Source organism: Fringilla coelebs, assembly GCF_963513975.1.
Source record: "Fringilla coelebs genome assembly, chromosome: Z".
Lineage (NCBI taxonomy): Eukaryota > Metazoa > Chordata > Aves > Passeriformes > Fringillidae > Fringilla > Fringilla coelebs.
This window is the reverse complement of record NC_140031.1, coordinates 499,064-520,485: the sequence shown is the minus strand read 5'-3', so window position 1 is coordinate 520,485 and position 21,422 is coordinate 499,064. Positions and strand designations below refer to the sequence as shown.

The 21,422-nt window shown below is 52.5% G+C and overlaps 1 protein-coding gene across 1 annotated transcript; it reads right to left on the bottom strand.

Annotated features, from left to right (window-relative positions):
• Positions 1–6,621: 6,621 nt before the first annotated feature.
• On the bottom strand, positions 6,622–19,819 carry FECH (ferrochelatase). The gene is made up of 11 exons (XM_084224999.1): positions 19,740–19,819; positions 16,964–17,069; positions 15,709–15,828; positions 15,219–15,367; positions 12,272–12,406; positions 11,926–12,032; positions 11,132–11,230; positions 10,915–11,022; positions 10,420–10,584; positions 9,978–10,037; positions 6,622–9,735 (listed from the first exon to the last, which is right to left on the bottom strand). Exons 1-11 carry the CDS (start codon positions 19,786–19,788, stop codon positions 9,601–9,603), a joined length of 1,233 nt encoding a protein of 410 aa, XP_084081125.1. The 5' UTR covers positions 19,789–19,819; the 3' UTR covers positions 6,622–9,600.
• Positions 19,820–21,422: the final 1,603 nt, after the last annotated feature.

Below are 21,422 nucleotides of genomic sequence, written 5' to 3'. Positions count from 1 at the left end.
AGCCTGTTCTGTGCTGTTTATAGGGCCGAAGCGATGCTCGGAGGGGCCGAGCCCAGCCCTGGGCGCTGCTCCTGCCCCGAGCCCCAGCCCAGGCTGGCACAGCTGCTGCAGGGCCCGGGCCTTTCCCCGAGGAATCTGCCGGGCCGTGCCCTTGCGTTCACAGAGTTACCGACAGCTCCACATAAACACTCTGCTTTAATTAAGTGTTGCCTTTTATTTTGTGTTTCTTTGGGGGTTTAAGTCTGTGTTGGAAACGGTAGGACTTGACAAGTGTGCTTTTCTCTCTGTCTCTGTGTTCCTTCAATACAAAGCTATAATAATCTCAGGATGCCTTCTGGGCGGGGGGAGCCGGTTGTCCCTGTGCCCTCGGACACAGACAGTCCCCAGAGCTGGCAGGGTCCCTGCGGCCCCCCCGACTCCTGCTTCACTTGCAAAGAGTGATGTTACCACGGCACGAGTGCCTTGCTTGAACCAAAGCAACGATTTTGCCAGTCTAGACCTCTCTGTGCTTTTTTTTATTCTTCCTGTGAATACCTCAGCTTCGACTGGGCCACCGAATCGTACCTGGTGGGCTTTTGTACTGTGGTGCTTTGCAATGCAGCCCTGCAAAGAACAGACTCCTGATAATACCAAAGGCTCTCCTCCTCTTTCTCCTCCTCCTCCTCCCACCCCCTGTCCCTGATCTCTCTTTCTCCATGGTTCCAAAGCTTTATTACGAACTGGGCATGTTGGCAACGCAGACCGTGCAATCCCTTACCGAATTTTCTCAGATATACCTCATAGAGAATAGCTGTTTAGCGTAATGTTATTATAGCGTATGTAATAAATTATTCACTGTTTCATTTTGGTAACTGTGATTTAAAAGAAAAAAAAAAACAGAAGAAGCTTTATATGTTTTAGGTTGTGCTTTTGTACTAGACGGAGAAGGTGCGCTTAAAAATGTACGTCAGTCTTTCTTCCCATTGGGTTTTTTTTGTTGTTATGGATCGGGGAAAAGTTGCAGAATGAGCCCAAAGTTTACAGTTTCATATTTTGCTGAAGAAACAATCTGTGTTCATTTGCTCTGTTGGGAAAAAAAAAAAAAAAAAAAAAAAAAAGAGGAAAAAAATTATTTTCTACATTTGTGCTACTTGGTCTGAAGAGCTGATTGTCCTGTGTGACGGTGTAGTATTATAATTAGCAACTGCCAATCAGCGCTCCCATGTTTATGCATGAGGCAAACCCTTAGCAGTGTGATGCATCGTGGTTCTTAATGGCAACTTCTTCCTTTGGGTTTGGGACGAGGTCTTTGGCTTGGTGGTATTTATTTATGCATGGAGCCCGTTAGCTGTTCGCAGTCGTGGCGCAGTTGTGTTTGCATTTACGCTCTGAAATCACGCCCAGTTTCGCCCCGCGCAGCTCAGCACTGCTCAGGGCGGGTGTCCAGATCAGCTCTGGTCTGTCCCTGTGCTAAACAGACCCAAATTCAATTCCGATGAAATTGCCATTTGAGGAGAAGTTTGGCCAACTGGCAGCTTCTCCCCAGCGATTCGATTCCCTCAGTCCCCTGGCAATACACGTGCTGCATTTTTTCCCAGGGCCAGGAGTTCCTTTGGCTTTATGGCAGCCCCTGGGCACAGCAGGACCGGCCGGGGTGGGTGCTCAGGGACCACCCCGCACCTCACCTGCTCCTGCCCGGCCCAGCCATGGCGGCTGTTGTGCCAGCAGGGGCAGGGCACGCGAGCCTGGGCTCAGCAGCGCTGACCCAGCCGTGTCACCTGGCCGAGGGATGGGCTGGGCTGTGGGCCGGCCTGTGTGTCCATCCGAGCACTCCAGCTGGGTCCTGTGCTGCTGCTGCCCCACGGGCAGCCCTGACTCTGGCAGCGCCTTGCCCACCCCATGCCCTGGGACCAGGTTTGTCGAGGTGCTTTATCCCCCTTTGATTTGTCCAGATTCACGCTTGAGCCCCCCCGTTTAAGGATGGTTTGTGTTTTCTCTCTGGGTCCAGCTTCAGAGCCCCGATGTCCCCTGCTCCCAGGCCGTGCTGGACATAAAGCCAAACCAACTGCTCCGTACCCTGCACTCTGCGTGGAACAGGAGGCCTGGGGAGAGGGCAGTGGCAGTCTGCTGAGGAGGCCTCTGAGTGTTGATATCGTCCGTCATTAAGGGTATATTAGAGATGTGCTCTCGTTAGTGCAAGGAGACGTTTTCATTTGGCCTTACTCGGTAGGTTGTGATAATAATGGAAACTGTGTAATATAGCCGGGTTATTTTCTTTCCTGATTTCTCTGCCAAAGACAGTAACAGACACAAGAACTTTAAACAGGGGTTTTTGTAAGACAGTTGATGATTGTAACAGTGGTTCATCTTCCAGAAAGCTTTCCACGTTGTTCCGCAATAAGCAGAGCGGGACGTTGGGCAGAGCCCTGCTGGCAGATGCCGCCACTCCTCACCGACACGCAGTTGTTGTCACCCAGGCCGAGTACACCGGCATTCCTCAGCCCAGGGGCCACGAGGGGTACGTGAGGCCATGGCAAGGGCACGGCGGGGCTGCCACGAGCTGCTCCAGCTGGCTGGAATTTGCCAAGGTACTTGTATTATGAAATTTAAGGTCTATTTTATTATGTCATTTTATGTCATTTTTTAACTTTGTGGAAGGTGGTATGTTGAACTGAGTGTAAGCTGAGTTTTTCAGACAAATAAAGTAGCTAAAGAGTGAATGTTATTTTATCATTAAAGGGTTTTTACTCACTGATTTGTGCCAATAGATGTCCTTTATCTCAATGACAAGTATTACATTGCTTTCAAAGTTTTATTTATAGCTATTGATGTAAAACCCACACACACATATTATTTGCCAAAGTTCAATAAAGGAGGAAAACGATGCTTTTGCTTCCTTGTGCGATCAAAAGTTCCTGATTTTTTCCCAGGGTTTTTTCCACCACAAGCCCATCCCACACCGAGGGGTGCAGTGGAGCCCAGCAGGGGCTCGGGCTGCTACAGCTCTCGGGGGTGAGGAGAGCTGAGCACAGCCAGACTGACGCGGGCCCCGGTGTAGGACCACATCCCAAAAATGCTACCTGAGACCGAGGGCCCGGCCAAACGTGAGCAACACTACTTGCAAAAGGATCTGGCACCTGCTCCCACGAGCACAGCCTGTGTAGCTGTGATACACAGGAGAAAACACTCTGTATTTGTGTAAGTCACGGAATTATATGATGCAATGTAATTACCCTAAAATTATGTTAGTTATTGCACTTTCTTTCCCTGAAGCAGCTCTACGCGAGGAGGCAGGAGGTTCCTGGAGCGGAAATTCCATGGCAAGGAGGATGTAGCAGGTTTGCCTTCATTCATTCATTCGTTCAGTCAGTCACCTACCCTAGCTGTGGAAAAATCTTGTTTGTTTTGTTTCCTCAGAAAAAAGCAAAACAAAGTGCACATGAAAAGCACTTTGTTGTATTTCTGTCTTTAAAATCCACACAAAACCAGCCCTTTCTTGCCCCAACTCACTCCTCTGACCACCTGGAGCAGGGTCAGCCTGGGGAAGGCATGGGGGAACCCCAGAGCCCCCCTAGCACCGTGTTCCAGACCCAGAGCAGTGACAAGGCCCTGCAGGGTTTATTGTCCGGGATCTAACCTTGGCACCAATGTCTAACCTTGGGGTTAATAAACTCACTGAAAAATTTGTTTTCATGCTCATTCTCTTTGTGTCCCTCTTCGACACTGAGCCAGATTCTGCCATTAATTAAATTTACGCTGCTTCATTTCACTTTGCTGAGTGGCCACGGGTGCAGATAAAGGCAGAGCTGCCTCCTCAGCACTTTGTGTCACAGAGCCCAGGACGTGGCTCTTCCAGCCTCCTTTCCTTCTCCCTCTGGCTGGGCTGTGCAGGGGCTCCATGGAACTGGAGGGGGCCCCGAGCCCTCCGTGCCACCCCGGGCACGGGGCTGAGCCAGAGGGAGCGTGCTGGCTGAGGAGTGTGTCCCCAAGCCCCCTCCCCATGCAGGTGAGGGCTGCAGAGCCAGTGCCAGCAGGCACAGGAAGGGTAAAAACCCTTTAACAGCAAAGAGGCAAGAGTGGTGACACCGAGACTAATGCAGCCACGGCAGGTCATTTCCATCTCACTTGCAGGATTGCTCCCCCGGGGATGCATTTTCCAGGCACTTAGCAGTGGGCACAGCTGGAAGAGGGAAATGGGACCATTTCATTAAGCTGGAGGATGAGCTGGGTGTGTGGGAGGATTGCAGCCGGGCTGGGATGCTGCATCAGCACCAGCTTTTCCCAGTGCCAGTCTGTGCCCCTGAGCTTGGATCCAGGGCCAGCTCTGGACCTATGGAGCTCATTCCTCAACTGACTGTGTCCTAACCCTGCCAAGAATCACAGCTATCCCTGTAAAGGCCCCTCAGGAGCAGACACCGTGCTCCCATCCTCCTCCTGCTCCTTGGGCAGTGCATCTGTCAGGATGAACTCGGCAGTAATGAGCTGCCATGTGGGACCCGCCGTGATCACAGCACGGCTCCCTCCTGGCTGCAGATGAAGTGCTGGCAGCTCTTGTGATCCCAACACTCAACACCACTTGAAACCCTGCGGGAATTCCCTCGGGAAACAGCCTGGGATGCAGCCTGCAGGGAAAGCTGCACACCAACAGCATGTCAGGGTGAGGGAAGTGGGTTTCTTTTGGAGGAAAACAGCAGGAGCTTTTGCAATGCCACTGCTTTTCAGCACACGTGGGATGGAGGTGCTAAAGGAAAGCAACCAGGACAAAAAAACCACCTTGGAATAGGCAGCGTGGGAGGATAGCACAGCGGGATCATCAGGTGGGAACAGCTGTCACCAATGCCCACACACACAGAGAACAAGGCCAGCTCTGCCTGCCACAAGCTGCACCCCCTGGAAGCTGCCTTCAGCCTCTGCACACAGCAAACCTCCAGGAGTGACTCCGGGGTCCAGCTCAGAAAGGGATAATGGCAGGAAGCCATAAGATATTAAACCAGCAGATTAAAACATACAGGACCACTTTGGGTCAGGTTACACCTCCCTCCCCTCCTGCCTGACAGCACAAGAAATCCGGGGCAGTAAAAGAGAACCATAATGGCCCAATAGCTACGGGATAAAAGCGCTGGGGGAGCTGGCTGTGAGGAGCCCAGCCTGGGCACGGAGCCCCCCCGGAGTGCTCCCAGCATTATCCCTTAAGTGCTCGTTTAAGCTTCCTTGGAAATGCCCCTGCTCGCTGGAGAAACGCAATTAGGCCTCGACTGCGGGTGATGTTCACACGTTATGGATCATCCTTAAAGATGACAGCAGACTGCAGCGCTCTGGATTCCCGAGACAGCTCCCTCTGCGTCATTCCAGGAACTCCAGGCTCCAGGTCTGCAGAGCCACGGCATCACAGCCAGCACCTCCAGTGACTCACAGAGTCCCAGGCTGCTCTGGGCTGGAACAGAGCTTAAAGGCATCCCAGGGACAGGGACAGCTCCCACCACAGCAGCGCTCCAAGCCTGCTCCTGCACAGCTCTGGGGGTGGGAAGGAGCACTCCCTCCCTCCCTCCCTTCCTTCCTCCCTCCCCACTTCGTGGCCTTGTGCTCTGCTGGCCTTTGGGGCTCAGGTGTCACCGGAGCAACCTCTGAGCCCGGGGATCAAAGGCCACGTGTGTTGGAGATGATCCCTCTCTGGACAGACAATCCATCCCCACACAGTCATGGGAAGGATGCTCATCAGCCAGGCCAATGGACTCAAATTACATGACCTCTTCCTGGCACTTACTGCTGAGCACAAATTTAGCAGGAAAACAAAAGGCAGGTTTTAGACCTGGTCCAAATTTGCAAATCCCTGTGCTCTCCAGGCAGAAGTAGAACCTGCTCCTGAGGACTTGAAATGTTGAGTGACAGCTAAATCCCTTGCCCAGGTTGTGCTGCTGGAGACAAGTACTTCCACAGAGCACGGGAGACAAAGCACAGCCCATACATCTTCGGGGATTTGCTCCTGGAAACACAAAAAAAAACATGGCCAAGCAGGAAAGCAGGTGGAGGGTGAGCCCTTCAGAAAGAGGGAGGGAAGGGAAAGTGCTTCCACCATGTCAGAGGTTGTTTTGGATTCAAATATGACATTGCCAGAGTTCTAGCAGGCTCACACAGCCAATCCCCACTCAAAGGTAACACAGCAAAGCTTGGACTGAGATTCCAGAGGAGAAGAAGCACCATCACCGCTCTCCTCCACATTTCCCACCTTCCACTGCGCTGGGTTTGCATCCTGCTCTCTCCCCCATCACAACCCAGTCACAAGAGCTCACTAATGGATCAGCTTAAGTATCCAACATTTCCAATCCCTGCTCTAGAAAATAATCAATCAAGCACTTAATTAGCAACATCAGCAAGGCGCTGCCCAGAGACCGCTAACAGGGAACAGAATAAATTATCCATCTCGGGTGGGATCCCACACCAGGGCAAATCCCTGATTCACCTTCTTCTCCAGTCTTTTTAGGGGGTGTGACTCACCCCAGCCTGACACCAGAGGTGCAGAGAACTTCCAACACCGGCATGAGGGGCTCTTAAAAATACACACAGCTCAGTTATTTCCTCAAAAGAACTTTATTTGGAATTCCATCCTTATGGCAAATGACACACAGAAGGAGTATCCAAATTTGCTGAGTTACATCAAATGGAAGTCCTTGGTCAATGTGAAATGCATATGTTGGGCCAAAAGCAAGTATCTGTACACATCTGGCATTAACAAAACCAAAGGAGCTGCTCTGGCTTGCAGCTTACACTCCAAGGTGATCCCCAGCTCTCTGGGCGTGGTGGGAAGGGAGAATTCACTGAGCTTTCAGGTACTCCTACGGAAACCCTGGCCCCACTGACCTCAGCTCTGCCACCCTCCTCTCCAGGGGACAGCAGGAGGCCAGCTCTGACACCATCCACATCCCTTTGGTGTCACAGCACCTTCTGGAAGCTTCCACCTCCCCTGAAATGCACCGAGGACCGAGGGACAGGTTAAAAAGAGACTCAAAAAAAAAAATTCACTCAATAATGAAAAATAAGCTAAACTGCAGAGTGTTAGAGCAGGAAAACAAGCTCACCCCTTTATTTCCCATTTCTCCCTCAGGACACCATGGGCTGTTCCTAACTCCTCAATTTCCAGTCGATATCCTGAGGCCAGAGCTCCACAGTGCTGGGAGCTCTGGTGGGCAGATCCCCAGCCCAGCTCACTGCTGGGGCAGGAGGACAGTGACCCCTGCCAGCTCCAAAGTCCCCCACGGCTCCAGCCCAGCTCAGAACACCTATGGGGCAAACTCAGAGGGACACAGCACTGAGAGGGCTCAGGAAGGCACATGAACCACGAATCCATCTCTCCTCAGGGCACACACTCACCCAACCCGCTGGGCATTGGCCTGGGAGATGAGGAACTCCTCAGAAACCTTGATGGAAACTACCCTCTGACAGCAAACAGCACCACCAGCTCTGTGAGACAGGCTCCATCTGCTAAAAGCTGGAAAATTAAGTGATTTCCACATGATGGTGTAATAGCAGCAACAGAGTAATTATCCCGCTTGTGGTTAGAACACTCCAAAGTGAATTTTAAGTACCTTTTATTACTGGGGACAAATGTAATGCCTCAGAATCAGTGCCAGCTGGTATTTTCAGGACTCTCTCCAGTATGAAAATGAAAAGCCATCTGTACTTATAATACCACAAGGTTCATCTGATGTTAACCTTTGCTTTCCACACTTGTAAATGTGGTGGTCACAGCCTGGACCACCTGAAGGTCCACGTTCCCTCCAGCTGTGAGGAAACAGGAGTGGGCAGGAAGATTTGACAGAGCAGACTGTTTTCCACTGATCCCAAAGTGACACACAGAGAAGTGAAACAGAGAAAGTTCTTTGTCCAAGGAGAGGTGTAAGGCCAGTGTTCCCAGACATCCTGGACATTTGTGCTCCTTTTTCCTGCCCAGGCAGTGAGCAGAGCCCAGGAGCAGAGAGAAGGGAGAAGAGAAGCTCCTGGCTCCCTGCCACTGAAACAGGCACAGGCATGAAGGGTCAAGGAAGACTTCTTTCTGCGGGGAACAGGGTGCTGCAGGAGGTTCTGGCACTGAAGGAATCTCAGTCTGTCTCACCCTGGGAAGCAGGTATGGCAGTGGAGCAAGCAGCTCTCCAGAGGTATTTGGGATTGACAGCACTCCATGGGTGCTCAGCAGGGGATCCATCCGTTCCTTTAGTACCCCATCCTTAATTCCAACAACAAAACAGAACGGGACAAACCCCTGATATACCACAGGAGGCCTCTTCTCTCTTTAAACACCCTGTTCCCAAAGGACCTGAGGTCCAAACTGCTCGTGCCTCATGGTTACCTGAGCAGATCAACCTGGCTGAGCAGCATGGCATCTGCTTCCCAGCCACCAGCAATTCCCAGGAACCAGCCTGCAGTGCCCAGGTCCTGGCATTTCAGTGCTAAGGACATCAAGTAAACGTGTGCCCAAGGGGCTGCCACACGAAGGGCTCAGTGCCACTGTCACAGCTTTGCTCCTGCCCTGCCAGGCAGGAGAGGACCCTGTGCCTCCGGGGGCACACCCAGTGCCAGGGCCCTGCCCAGCACGGCCTGCTGGGGGCTGGCAGCCTCCCAGGAGAGCCCCAGCACAGGGCTGCCTGTTCTCAGGCATCCGCAACGTGAAACTCTAAATTAGTCCTGACTGATCATCTCCGTTTAAATAACAGCAATTAAGCCAGATCAATCCTACCTATGGCACTCCATAGGTATCCCACAAAACCACAGTACTGTGGCACAGTAGAAAGCACAGAGTGGACCTATAAACAAGCCTGACTTCCTAAATTTACTTCACCAAACAGAAAAAGCCCTTTTTTAATAAAAATAAGAAGAATTTAAAAAGCCATTCTGCTTAACAGATAAGCCAACATGTTTCCACACATGCTCCTGCTAGACTTGAAACATGCAGCTTCAATGGAGCAAATTCTCCAGTATTACCCAAGCAGGCTAATTCCTTTCAATTCATACTCTTCAAATACTTTTCTGCAGATAATGAAAATGTTTTTCCTAGAAAATGTAAACAAGTTTTGTGCGTTCTAGTATCCCAGCTAAGCTTTCACAGGAAGTTTCCAGCAGGAGAAAACCAAACCAAAACAAAGCCTTATCTTTATGCTCTAAAAAAAAAAAAAAAAATTAAAAAAAATTATACATACACCCCTTATTAAAAAGCATTAGAAGAAGAACCTGATCTCCAAAGCCTCCAAAGCCAGCTGCAAAGTCCCTCTCAGAACAGACAACAGACTGTGCCGGTCACACTGCACCTTAAGCAAAACCAAAATTAGTGTACCTTCGGCCTGGCAAGTTAATGAGCTCCTGGCCACCCTGCACACAAGTACATCCCTGCATAGCAGTAGAAGCTAACTGTAAAAAAGCTGTGTAGGTTTCTCAGTGCGTCCTGCCGGGCTCTCGCCGAGTCCGACTGGGCTGGATGACAGGAGAACTCCTCACACCTGACAGGATAAATGCCCTTATTTCCCTACTTCCTACAACTCTCCTCAACCAAAGAAAACAGCAGAAGGATTCCCCCAGAGCCGAGTTCCGCGTGCTGCAGGGCACACAGCGGCCCCGGGCCCCAGGCCCTGCTCACAGGGGCTGGCTGCTGAAGAACGCCTTGGTCTCCCGGCACACGGGGTTGACGCACAGCGGGCAGCACAGCGTCAGCTGGCGGGAGCACACCTCGTTGGACTGCAGGTGGGAGCACACCAGGTCTGCCAGGGCCTGCAGGGAGGGTGGGAAAGGTCAGAGGGAGCAAAGCCAGCCGTGCAATCCCACCCTGTGCCCCCTTCCGATGAAACCACACAAACTGCAGCACAACGAACCCCTCCGTGCTGGGCAGATCGGCTACAAGGGGTTCCATTTCTGCTCTGAAACTCAAAATGCCTTAAAACTACCTGAAAACATCCACACCCAGCAGGAAACACAACTGCAAACCCGTACAGCCACTGCAACGTAGCACATACCTTGGAGAACAGTGGATTTCCATTGAGAGACTCTGCTCTTCTGATGTTTTCAACTCCACACTGAATCAAAAATGAGATAAAAGTTAAACCTGTTCATCTGATCCTTCACTGAGTAGCCTCCAAAATCTTTCCACTTCATTCAGAAGTCACCCCAAAATGACAGCATTAAATGCAGTATCACAGCAAAAATTACTATGGGGCAACATTGCATTTTGCTGCCAAAAATCATTCATTGTTTTTGAGCAATATTTGTAATGGTTTAAATACCTACATCTAGAAAGACAAACTCCCACCTGTTCTGTGGTTAAACCAGTTGAGATTAATTTTTGATTTACAGGAAAATAAAGCTAATCCCAAATAATATTGCAAGAAGCAACTACAAACCCAATTGGAACCCAGGAGAAATGATTTCAGAGCAGCACTACCCAAACAGAGCACTCACCTCGTTGGCCAAAACCTGGGCATACTCGATGTCCAGCTCATAGAGAGTCTCAATGTGGTCACTGGTAAATGCTATTGGGACCAGCAGCATGTTCTTCTTTCCTCGCTGGCACAGGCCCTTAATGGTCTCATCTGTCTGGGGACCAAGCCAGGGCATTGGTCCAACCTGGAACAAAAAAGCAGAAATAAAGGGAAAACACTCATTAAATCATTCTTACAAAGAGCACCCACATTTCCTTAGGCAGGATGACAGAGCAGGTTATGGATGGGATACAAACAGTTATTTTTATTTCCCCGCTTCTGGTTGTACTTCTCACTCTCTCCATTGAATGTTTAATGAAGACACACTTCCCACCATTACATCTGAAAGGAAAGAACCCGGGCTGGCCTGAACAAGACTGAAGAAAACAACTCAAAATGTAAGTAAAGGTGTATTTTTTCCAGTCCAGTGAGACCCTGCACAGGCTTTGCCTGCTCAGCTCCCCTGAGCACATACCTTGGACTGCCACACCAGCCTGTAAGGGTTGGAGTAGTTGAGCTTCTCCATGACCCTCTGGACAGTAGCTCCCACTTCCTGAGGGTAGGGATCACCACGGTTCACCACCTGCACCCAAACACAGCACACCTTTGGCATGGGGAAGAGCTGGGGAAGGACCAGCTTTGCCTGGCACTTCCACAGCTGCGTGCCCACACCCTGCCCTGAGGGAACTCACAGACATGGGCAGCGAGTGGGCTGAGAAGAGGATGACCACCTCTTTCCTCTTGTCTGGTGGGAACAGGTTCAGTTCCTTCTGGATGTGATCAGCAAAGCACTGCTCAGGGAAACACAAACAAAGTCCTGAGTGGGGAACACTGCAGCCATCCCTGCTCTCAGTGACACAGACAGGCAGCTCCCATGTCCGTGCTGCCTTCAGCACTCCCACATTCCCTCAGTGTGCATGACACAGGCAGTGTGTCAGGGAGAGTCACCAGCTCAGGCACCTCCACCCCACCTGCCCTTGGTGCTTTTTCACCTGCTCAGCACACCACAGAAACTGCAAACCCACACAAAAGCTCCCTCACCAGGACCAAAGAGCCATTTTCTCTGGAAAGAGAGCAGCACAAAGGCTTCCCTTCACTGCTCCTGCCACAGCCAGGAATTACTCTGTGCTGCCAGAGGGGAATCTGACAAACCAACACAATCTGTGTGTGTGCTGGTCACAGACCTGTTCCGAGCAGGAATTTGGACTAATGGCCTGGAGAGGTTCCTTCCAGCCACCACCATTAGGGAAACATCACCCAGCTTTTAAAACAGGATGTGCACAGTGGTCGCTTTCACACATTATCCTGCCAAAGCACGGGGCATGAAATAACTCTCCTCCTGTAATTTCAGACATGGTAGACAAGACCCATTTCATCACACAGCTAAAATGCCCCCTCAGATTGAAGCCTTCCTGTTATCCTTCCTCAGTATTATTTCCATATTTTAAAAGAAAATGTATAAACCTCAAAGCCTTCAGATCCACACCTGAATGAGAAGGGGATGTGTGGGCCAGCGGTCAATTATGCTCCACTTCATCTTTGGCTTCTCCCCTTTCTGGTTATAGTAGCGATAAATGGCATTTAAGCTGCTCCCTGAAACACAGAATTCACAACACAAGTTCAGCCAGGCCACCAGCAAGCTGTCAGACTGGAACAGCTCGGCAGCAAGCTATAATTATATTTTAAAATGCTACATAATTAAAACACAGCCGTAAATCAGAGCTGAGAGCGTCCAGTGGGAACAATCACATCCCAGCTCACACAGTGCACCAGGCTGGGCAGAGCTGCCATGGCTTACCCCCAGTCAGCCCCGTGGCCTGCCCAGGGCTCACCTGTGGTGGAGCAGCTGTACTGGGGGTACTGGGTGAAGGCGATGGCCCTCTGGATGCCGTCCCTCTCCATCTGCTCCACGGCCTCCTCGGTCAGCGGGTGCACGTAGCGGAAGCCGATGTAGTACTTGTGAGGGGCTGCCAGCCCAGCACACACGGGATTGCAGGGACAGGGAGAGTTCACAGAACACATCATTACAGTGCCAAACACACAGAACAGCCAGGCTGAACTGCTGAAATAGACTCGCTGATATTTTCTGGCTACTCTGGTAAAGCTCTGCCACGTAAGGCCTTTCTTTGGCCAAGCACATTTCTGGTACCTCACTTGGCTGCGATTAGAATTGAAAAGTGATTTATATTACGGTTTGCTTCTGCAGGAACATCACTTGCCTGCTTCTCCTGCACTTAGCAGAGGCACAGTTCCCAGCCTGGACAGAGCTCTGATGTCTCATGGACATGATTTTAAGGACATAAAGGTAAAAAAGTGTCACTAGGAAAAGCTAAATGAACACCCCGATGCCCTCACAGCTCCAGCACGCCCGCTCTGATGGCACCCAAGCCCCAAGGGCCAGCACTGCTGTCTGGGGCAGCAGAGCAGTGAATCAGGGACACGTGCTCTCCCATCCTGATTTTGGAGGGCTTTTATAAAAAGCTTCATGGCTTTAACATCTAATTTTGGCAGCAATGCGATTCTCCCTGAGGACATCTCAGGTTCCTCTATTTATTATCTCCAATCTTTTGGGTGCCAGCTCTGGGAGCAGGGCTTGGTTAGGGGACGGGAAGCAGGCAGGGGAGGTTTGCTGTTTTGTTTTTTTAAGTGAAGGACAGAGGTTCTTAGGAGAACAAAAGCAAAGTTTCTTTTTCAGGGTTTCCGGGTCAGTGGCTCTGAACTAACATTTAGCAGGTTTCTGAAGGAAGCAGATGTCCCCTGCTTGGGCTCCCCTCCATACATTTATGCAGGATTCAGAAAACAGGTTTAGTCAGCCCCAGTTCTCTGCAGGAGGCAGGGGAGCTCCCAGCTGGGAGCAGCAGCAAATAAAGACCCAACTTGAGGAGCCCTTGAGTCAGTAACCTCATTAACATCTTTGAATGGCATTAAAGACAGTGGAGACTGGAGGAGTTTAACCTGGGAAAGGACATTTTGGGAAGAACACGGCCGGCCTGGAAGCCATACCTTCCCAGTGCCAGGTTTTGTTCAGGACCATGGGCAACAAAGAGAGGTGCTGGTGTCTGTACACAGGCTGTTTAAATAACAGTGTCATCCTGCCCTGCTCCTGCCTTGGACACAGTCAGTTCCCCTCCTAGCAGCTGGTACAGAGCCGTGTCTGGATTTAGGATGAGAGCACTGCCGCTGACACTCTGAAGTTTCACTTGCTGCCCAGACCAGATCAAGGCAAAATGACCCTAAAAGTTATTTCTTTTTGCCACATTTCCCATGGTGCCAGCACCTCCTGCCAGTTACTCATTCAGAGGGCTCAGCACTCCCAAAGTGCTACACGCCATATTCCCAAATGCTGTCTGCAAGCACATCCACCTGTTCCCAGCCTTTCTGAAGGAACACAGTGCTCTGCACGGTCACTTGGGATGCTGAAGGAAATGGCTGGCAGTGCTCAGCACTTTCTATTGTTAAACTGCAGCTGCTGTCAAGTAAAAAAGAAGCCTCCCAAGGACTTATCAGGTGGGAGAGGTGCCCAGAGAAGGGTGTGACTGCACAGAGAGTGGTCACCAAACAAAGGCAAGTGGGAGCGGGATACTGGGAAAAGCAGATAAACCTTCCAAGCCTTATCTGCAGAACCTCCTGCCAGGCTGACCCTTCAGGGCTCCTGCCCCAAGAGCATTCCTGCCTTGGATGACACAGCAGGCCTCAGGCTCTGACTTGCAGAGACCTGCAAGAGACCACAGCTCTCTCTGTACCTGCAGAGACCACAGCTCAAACTAAGCTAGGGAGTCACATCTGTGCAGAAAGGACTGAACATCACCTGAGTGAAGGCACCAGTGACACACCACATTTGGAATAGATGAAATAAATTTGGTTCTAGCCAAATTTGGTTCTAGCCTACCAAGAACATTGCTGTAAACCTTCCAGACCCTTTAGCAGTCCTTTTCCTCTAGCCCTTTTCTAGCCAAGCCTGAGGCAGGTGACACAAAGAGATGCAAAACAGCCCTGCATGAAAGGACATTCACAGAAGCGTCTGCACCCATTTTCCATCACAGTGATGCTATCCCATACCAGCACTCCCTGCTGCGAGGGATTCTGTGACACAGAGACAGGGGAAGGAGGCTGTATTCATGTTTGAAGGTTTTCCATCATACAGGACTGGCAAAGAGAGCATCTCCTTCCACGCTGGCCAAGCTGCCCAGCCTTATCTCCTGCAGTGTCCCCGGGTGGGGCTCGCTGCTATCGCTCAGCCGTGCCCTGCACTGCTCATCTACAAAGCCTTGTCTTTTCTCCAGATGTCCTCCTCTCAGCCCTGAAGCAGCTGCTGAGAACACCACCCTGAACCCCCCCTCCCACACCTGCCTTAGTGGTTCTCATGAAATACATTCCCCTTTCTTCCCCTCTAAGCCTCAGCCAATTGTCCTCAGTGCAGACTTCCTCAGGCTCAAGCAGGGCTCACAGGGCAAGGCACAGTGCCTAGCAGTGCCACACACCAAGGGACACTCCTGGCACCTGCCTTTGGACACCTGAAAATAACACACTCAGTCTGCCACAGCCATCTTCCCATGATCACAGGAGAGACAGAGGTGGCTCCCCGAGCCCAGCCTTCCGTAACAACCTTACAATGAATGGAATCCCTTCCGCACTATCTCTGCCTTGGGATTTCCTCCCAGCAGGGAGGAAATACACACTGCCCCACAAGGAAAACCAAGCAGCCAAAGCTGCTTCGCAAGCAAGCGGTCCCAAGACAGAGAGCAAAAGCAACCCGTGGGGGGCTGAGCAGAGCAGTACCAGTGCGAGGAGACATGCTGTCCAGCAGCTTCACCATGCCCTCTCCCTGCACCGCCGTCCACTTCTTGATGGGGGAGCCCCCGCCGATCCTGCTGTACTGCTCCTGGATCTTGGGCGTGCGGCGCTTGGCGATCAGCGGGGCCAGCTTACTGCAGCGTTGGAGAGGGACCCGTTAGCAGCCAGCCCAAACACCCCTCCCCCAGCTCTGCTGCTGCAGGGTTTGCCCTGGCAATCTGCAAATTGCAGCCAAGCAGCATGGCCTGTTTGATGCTCTATTCCACCACCCTTCCCACACCTCGGTCTGCAGTTAAAAGAGAACAGCCAGGGCACGCCCAATCCAGAGCGTTCCAGCACTGTCCCCTGCACTGACTGCTCCCAGGATGAAGCACTCTTAGAGAGTGCTGCTCCCCACAGAAGTAAATATGGGAGCTCAATATTTACAGCAACACCCAACACCGCCTGTACCACAGGAGATCCCAGTGCTCCTCACTTTTGAACGGGAAGGGTCATCAGATCTCTGTCCAGGAAGAGACGCAGCAGGAAATCGTGGACGTCATCCAGCCGCTCCGGTCCTCCCATGTTCAACATCAAGATTCCTGTTTTAGGCTTCCTAGGGAAGCAAGGGACATTTCAAATCCTAGTGACCCACTGCTTGTATTTTTATTACGATAACAAGACAACCAGTTTTTTCATCCTCCCACATTTGCCTTTTGCAAAGGCAGCTCCTATCCCAAGGCTCCTCCTGCTTATGTAAACACTTTCGCTGGAAACAGGAATAGCCAGACACAAGTATCTACATGATCTTTGTTTTTTTAAAAGGAAACCACTTTGTAACCCAAACTTTAGCTGGAAGCACACTAAGAAAGCTGTCTCACAGCTGCTGGCTCTAAGGGAGGTTATAAAACAGGGTCTCAGCTGTGCATTCCAACCAAACCAAGCAGCAGCTTTCCCAGAAAGCAGATGAGCCACTCACACAAGTCTTTGTCTTCATTACTGTGGGGACACATCTCATCTCCTGCAGCAGTGACAGCAGCAAGAAGCCTTTCTACACACGAATTCATTGCAGAGCCAGTTGTGTTTGGGTTGGGTTTTTCCAGAATGGGTTTTCTACCCGGGTGCAGGTCTGGCACGCTGTGGTAAGGATAATGTCCCACAGGGCACAGCAGCACAGATGGTGATATCAGCATTTACAGAATGGCTGCTGATCACAACTCTCACCCAATTTCCCTATGGAATTGTTTCCCCTGCCCAAGGGAGCCCAGAGACCAGGACCTCACTTCCCCAGCAGATGGTTCAGGTTGCACAGGGAGCTTTGCCCTTTTGTTAGGGCCAAAGTCTCACAACAGGGCACTGAGAGGAGCCCAGGCCTGCCCCAATGTTTCAGGACCTCAGCTTCCCTTCCCTTTCTGCTGGAGTGTGTATCAGAAGGCTGCTGAATGCAACCCAGGAAGCAGGATGATAATGAACAATGATGATAACGAATGTCCTTGCGCTGTTTCTGCAGTGCCTCAGCCCTGACATGGGCCCGGCTCAGGGGCTGTGCAGGAGCCAGGCTGTCCCTGCCCAGCCGGGTGAGTGCAGGCAGGCAGATAGACAATCACACACGCTCAGAGCAGCCCAGCCCGGGCTGCCCGCGGCTATCGGGACGGGCAGAGCCCGCGCACACACACACACACACACACACACACACCGCACATACACACCCACCGCACACACACACACACCGCACACACACACTCACTCACCGCTCCTGGGGCTGCTCCCGCGGCTGGGCGCTCTCCGTCACTGCCGCCGCCGTGGCCTGGCCTCTCCATCGCAGCGGCACCCGCAGCTGGCTGCAGCTCCTCAGCACTGCGGAGAGACACAGCCCTGCTCATCTGGGGGCAGGCACTGCTGATCCCCCAGGCGCACCAAACAGACCCGCTCCAGCACGGGCAGCTCCCCCAGGCACACCGAACAGACCCGCTCCAGCACGGGCAGCTCCCCCAGGCACACCGAACAGACCCGCTCCAGCACGGGCAGCCCCTCCAGGCACACCGAACAGACCCGCTCCAGCACGGGCAGCTCCCCCAGGCACACCGAACAGACCCGCTCCAGCACGGGCAGCTCCCCCAGGCACACCGAACAGACCCGCTCCAGCACGGGCAGCTCCCCCAGGCACATCGAACAGACCCGCTCCAGCACGGGCAGCTCCCCCAGGCACACCGAACAGACCCGCTCCAGCACGGGCAGCTCCCCCAGGCACACCGAACAGACCCGCTCCAGCACGGGCAGCTCTCACTCCGGCTCCAGGTCTGCAATCGAAGGCAGTCAGGAAATCCTGCAAGCTTCTGCCTTCCCTTGAACACTCTGCACTTACAGCTCTGCAGGTACCAGGCAGTGACCAAAACCCAAACCAAAGCCTTGCTAATCTGAGTTCCAGTCATAACTCCAAAATAACCGGTGACAACAGGGCAGAAACAAGGGGCTGACCCTGAGGAATATGTGTCAGACTGTGTCACTCCTCGTGGGTCAGACACACCTGGGCTAATCCCAGACAGGACAGGATTTCCATACCATGTCTACAGTGTAAGTTAGACATCTGCTCCTGTTTGAACACCAAGCAGCAACTCCAGAATCCATGTACCTGCAGACCTGGGCCACCTTCTTTCTCACTACCCAGCCAGGTGATGCTATTAATCTGGACTTCAGCATCACACAGACCCCAGGATTTTACAAGTCTGCACACATCCCCCTCCCTCTCCAGCTCCTCTGGAGCCCCTTTAGCCACGGGAAAGGGCTCTGAGTCTCCCTGGATCCTTCTCTTCTCCACGCTAAACACCCCCAGCTCTCCCAGGCTGGCTCCAGAGCAGAGGGGCCCCAGCCCTGGAGCATCTCCGTGGCTTTCTCTGGACTCACTCCAGCATCTCCTTATGTCAGGGGCTCTGCAGCTGAACACAACTAGATTATCCTTAAGGCTCCTGCCAACCCATTCCATACAGTTCCATACAATTCAATGCTGGTTCCAGCCTGCCTTTTCAAAGGCACACTTCGTTCTCCTTGGGAGTTCATCGTCATTACATGGTATTCTTTAAGCACAGAAATAGTGTGAATTGCCCATGGTGAAAAAAAAATAAGGTTAAATTCTGCATCCCCGTCTCTCCGGCAATTGTTCAGTGCGACATTTCCCCTGTCAGACCACAGGAGCTCAGCAGCAATTGAGCCCCAACAGCACAGAGCTCCTCAGCAGCCGACCCACCCGCTGGGAAGCGCATCTTACAGCTCACAGTTCGCTAATAACCTCCTGAACAGATGCTGAACGGCCTCAAAACCTGCTGAAATCAATGGCAACAAAACGTATCCTGCAAATCCTGCCTCTTACTCGGGATTACGAGTGCCTAGCTGTGGATGCCTGTGTCTGCACTGATACAAAAGGCTGCAAACTAAAGAACTTCAAGCATTGCTGACACCTGAAAGGTCCTTTTCAAATAATAATTTTTTACTTCCAGTTCTGGGGTTATTACTTTCTGAGGTGCTGGCACTGTATGCCAATGATAGAGAACAACAAAAAGGGAAGTTTCAATGGCTGCTTTGCACTGTAAGAACTTTTGTTCTTGGCCCAGAGGGTGGTTGGGCATGACCAGGCTCCCCAGGGAATGGTCACAGCCCCGAGGCTGCCAGAGGAGCACTTGGATAACGCTCTCAGGCAGAGGGCATTGCTGGGGTGTCCTGTGCAGGGCCAGGAGCTGAATCAATGACCAGGAGTCCCTTCCAACTCAGGACATCCTGCAAGTGTCTGACTTAGGGTGAGGTTAGGCACGTTTCCACCTGCATCATGAAAGACACAGCGCAGAATGAGACGTGCAACGAGTACGGTCCCAGGTAGATGGAGCATTGATAAAAGTGTTCTTTCAGATGTTTTAGAAGCGGCACTACGGTATCAAAGCCTAAGGTGAGCACCCGGGTGTGTAAGGGCAGGGACACAGCTCGCACCGCGCCGGCAGCGACCGGCACCGGCAGCGTCTCCGCACGAACGCCTTCAGGCAGACAGCAGAGCGGCCGGCTCAGAGCGCAGTTCCTTCCCGGCGGGCAGCAGACAGAACCGCGCAGGAGAGCGGCCGGCTCAGAGCGCAGTTCGCGGCGGGCAGCAGACAGAACCGCACAGAAAAGCCGCGCACAGCGCGGCGGGGCTGCGGCCGGCCGGGGCCGGGGCGCGCTGGCCTCGGCCGGACAGAGCCCTGCGGGGGGCCCGCGGAGACCCCGCGCCCGCGGCCCCCTCAGCGCAGCGGCGGGAAGCCGCCATCACCGCGCGCAGCCCCGGGAAGCCCTCCCGCAGCCCCGGGAAGCCCGCCGGCCCCTCGGCCCCGCCGGCCCCAGCGCGGTCAGCGTTATGAAAGGCGTCTCTCAAGCGTTGTGTAACGCCGCGCCGGCGGGGCCGCGGCGCTCCCGCCCGCGCAGCGCCCGCGATGTCCGGCCAGCCCTCAGGCCGCCCGCCGCCCCCGGCCCCCGTTCCCGCCATCGCGGCGGCGCCCTCGCACTCACGGTGACGCCCGGCAGCGGCGGCAGCGGCAGCCATCTTGGCCGCCCGCATTCCCTCAGACAGCCCCGCCGCCGCCCCCCGCCTTACACCGCCCCCGGCACCGCCCCGGCACCGCCCCGGCACCCGCAGGGCAGAGGGGGCGGTCCGGGGAGAGCAGGCGGCGGTCCCGGGGCGGTGTGCCGTGGGGGGCGCTGCCCCGGCTCCCCTCCCAGCCCCTGTGGAGTCCTACGGAATAAAGGCGAGTGATCCCCGGTTTGAAGTGACGCTCTGAACTGCAAAACGTTTTAAAACCACAAAATCTTCTAAAAATATATTTAAAATCTTATTGTAAAAAATCATGTGGGCTTTCTTAGCGGGCGCCTCATGAGAGATGAGTGTTCGGTTCTGCGTCCCGTTAGACACAAAGGTGCGGGAGCACGGGGCTCAGCTGGTAACCTCCATTCCCGGTAGAAACTGAGGCACTGGAATTCAGGCACTGGAAAAGGCTGCCCAGGGAGGTGGTGGAGTCACCATCCCTGGAGGTGTTTAAAAGGCATCCGGATCTGGCACTGGGTGATGCGGTTTAGTGGTTTAGGAATTCCAGAGGTAGGGCTAAGTTGGTGGTTGGACTTGATGATTCTATGATAATGATACTGCGATTTAAACACAAAGGAACAAACACCACAGCACTTATCCTGCACATGTGGGTGGCTTGCATCCCACGTCTCAGCAGACCGAGGGCAGAGCCAGCCCTCGGTGCCAAAGGCTGGCAGCACCACAGTCTCCTCAAAAGTGCCTTACAAAGTGAGGCCAGGTAAACTTTAACATTTAATAAATATAAAATAGTGCCTGTCAGGAGTGGTAACCTAATCAAAGCTAAAGGATAGTCATCCCAAAGCTGCAAGGGACACGGCTGAAAGGTCCTGAAACCAGTGCTGCCCGCCCAGCTAACCAGTTCCTAATCCAATTACCAATCTGACTTTCTGGAGATACTGTGAAGGAAAATGAAAGTGAGGATGAGATCCAAGGTCTGATTACACATTTTCTTCTCTTCTGCAGGCTTGTTTTCCCTGTCCAATAAAAATAAATGCAGGTTCTCGTGTTCCAAGCAGCTGCAGCATCTTTCCCAGATCCCACCCCACCTCTCTCCATCAGCTGCCGAGGGAATTGCACAGCAGTCTCTGGTAAGTTCCACAGCATCTTTCATCTGGTCACCTTTTAAGCTCCTTATCTGATCTGCCTCTTCCATGAGCACTTCTTAAGTCCTCAGGCCTTCCTCGAGCAGCTCCCCTGATAAGGAGGCCTTTAACCTTTACAAAGCAGCTCAGCCCTGTCAGGTTTAAGGACTGAGAACTCATCCCAAACAAAAGATGTTTTTCTAGAAGCATCTTTTCCTGACACTTCTGCCTTCCCATCACTTCAGGCACTAAAAGGAAAGTATTTTATATAGTCTTTACCTGGTGCCAGAAGTCCAAGCTGCTCCCCCCTGCACTGCTGCCTCAGCAACCTTAGCACCACATTGATTCTCTCCAGCACATTTCACTGGGCAGCTGAGGTGGTCCCTCCAAATGAGAAAAATTCATGCTTTTAAGTTAATTAGTGGGAATTTTGTTTAAAATGGGAAAAAAGCTCATGCCAGTTATTGGGATACATTTACTGCACTTGGGTAAGTGGGTTTTTGTCCACACTATATCAAGCAGCAAGCT

Coding starts and splice junctions, on each gene's coding strand:
- FECH (XM_084224999.1), bottom strand. CDS start 19,788: ATGCGGGCGGCCAAGATGGCTGCCGCTGCCGCCGCTGCCGGGCGTCAC. Junction 11,023..11,131: donor CCCACTCGCTGCCCATGTCT/GTGAGTTCCCTC, acceptor GTTTGGGTGCAG/GTGGTGAACCGTGGTGATCC. Junction 10,038..10,419: donor CCCAGGTTTTGGCCAACGAG/GTGAGTGCTCTG, acceptor TTTTTGATTCAG/TGTGGAGTTGAAAACATCAG.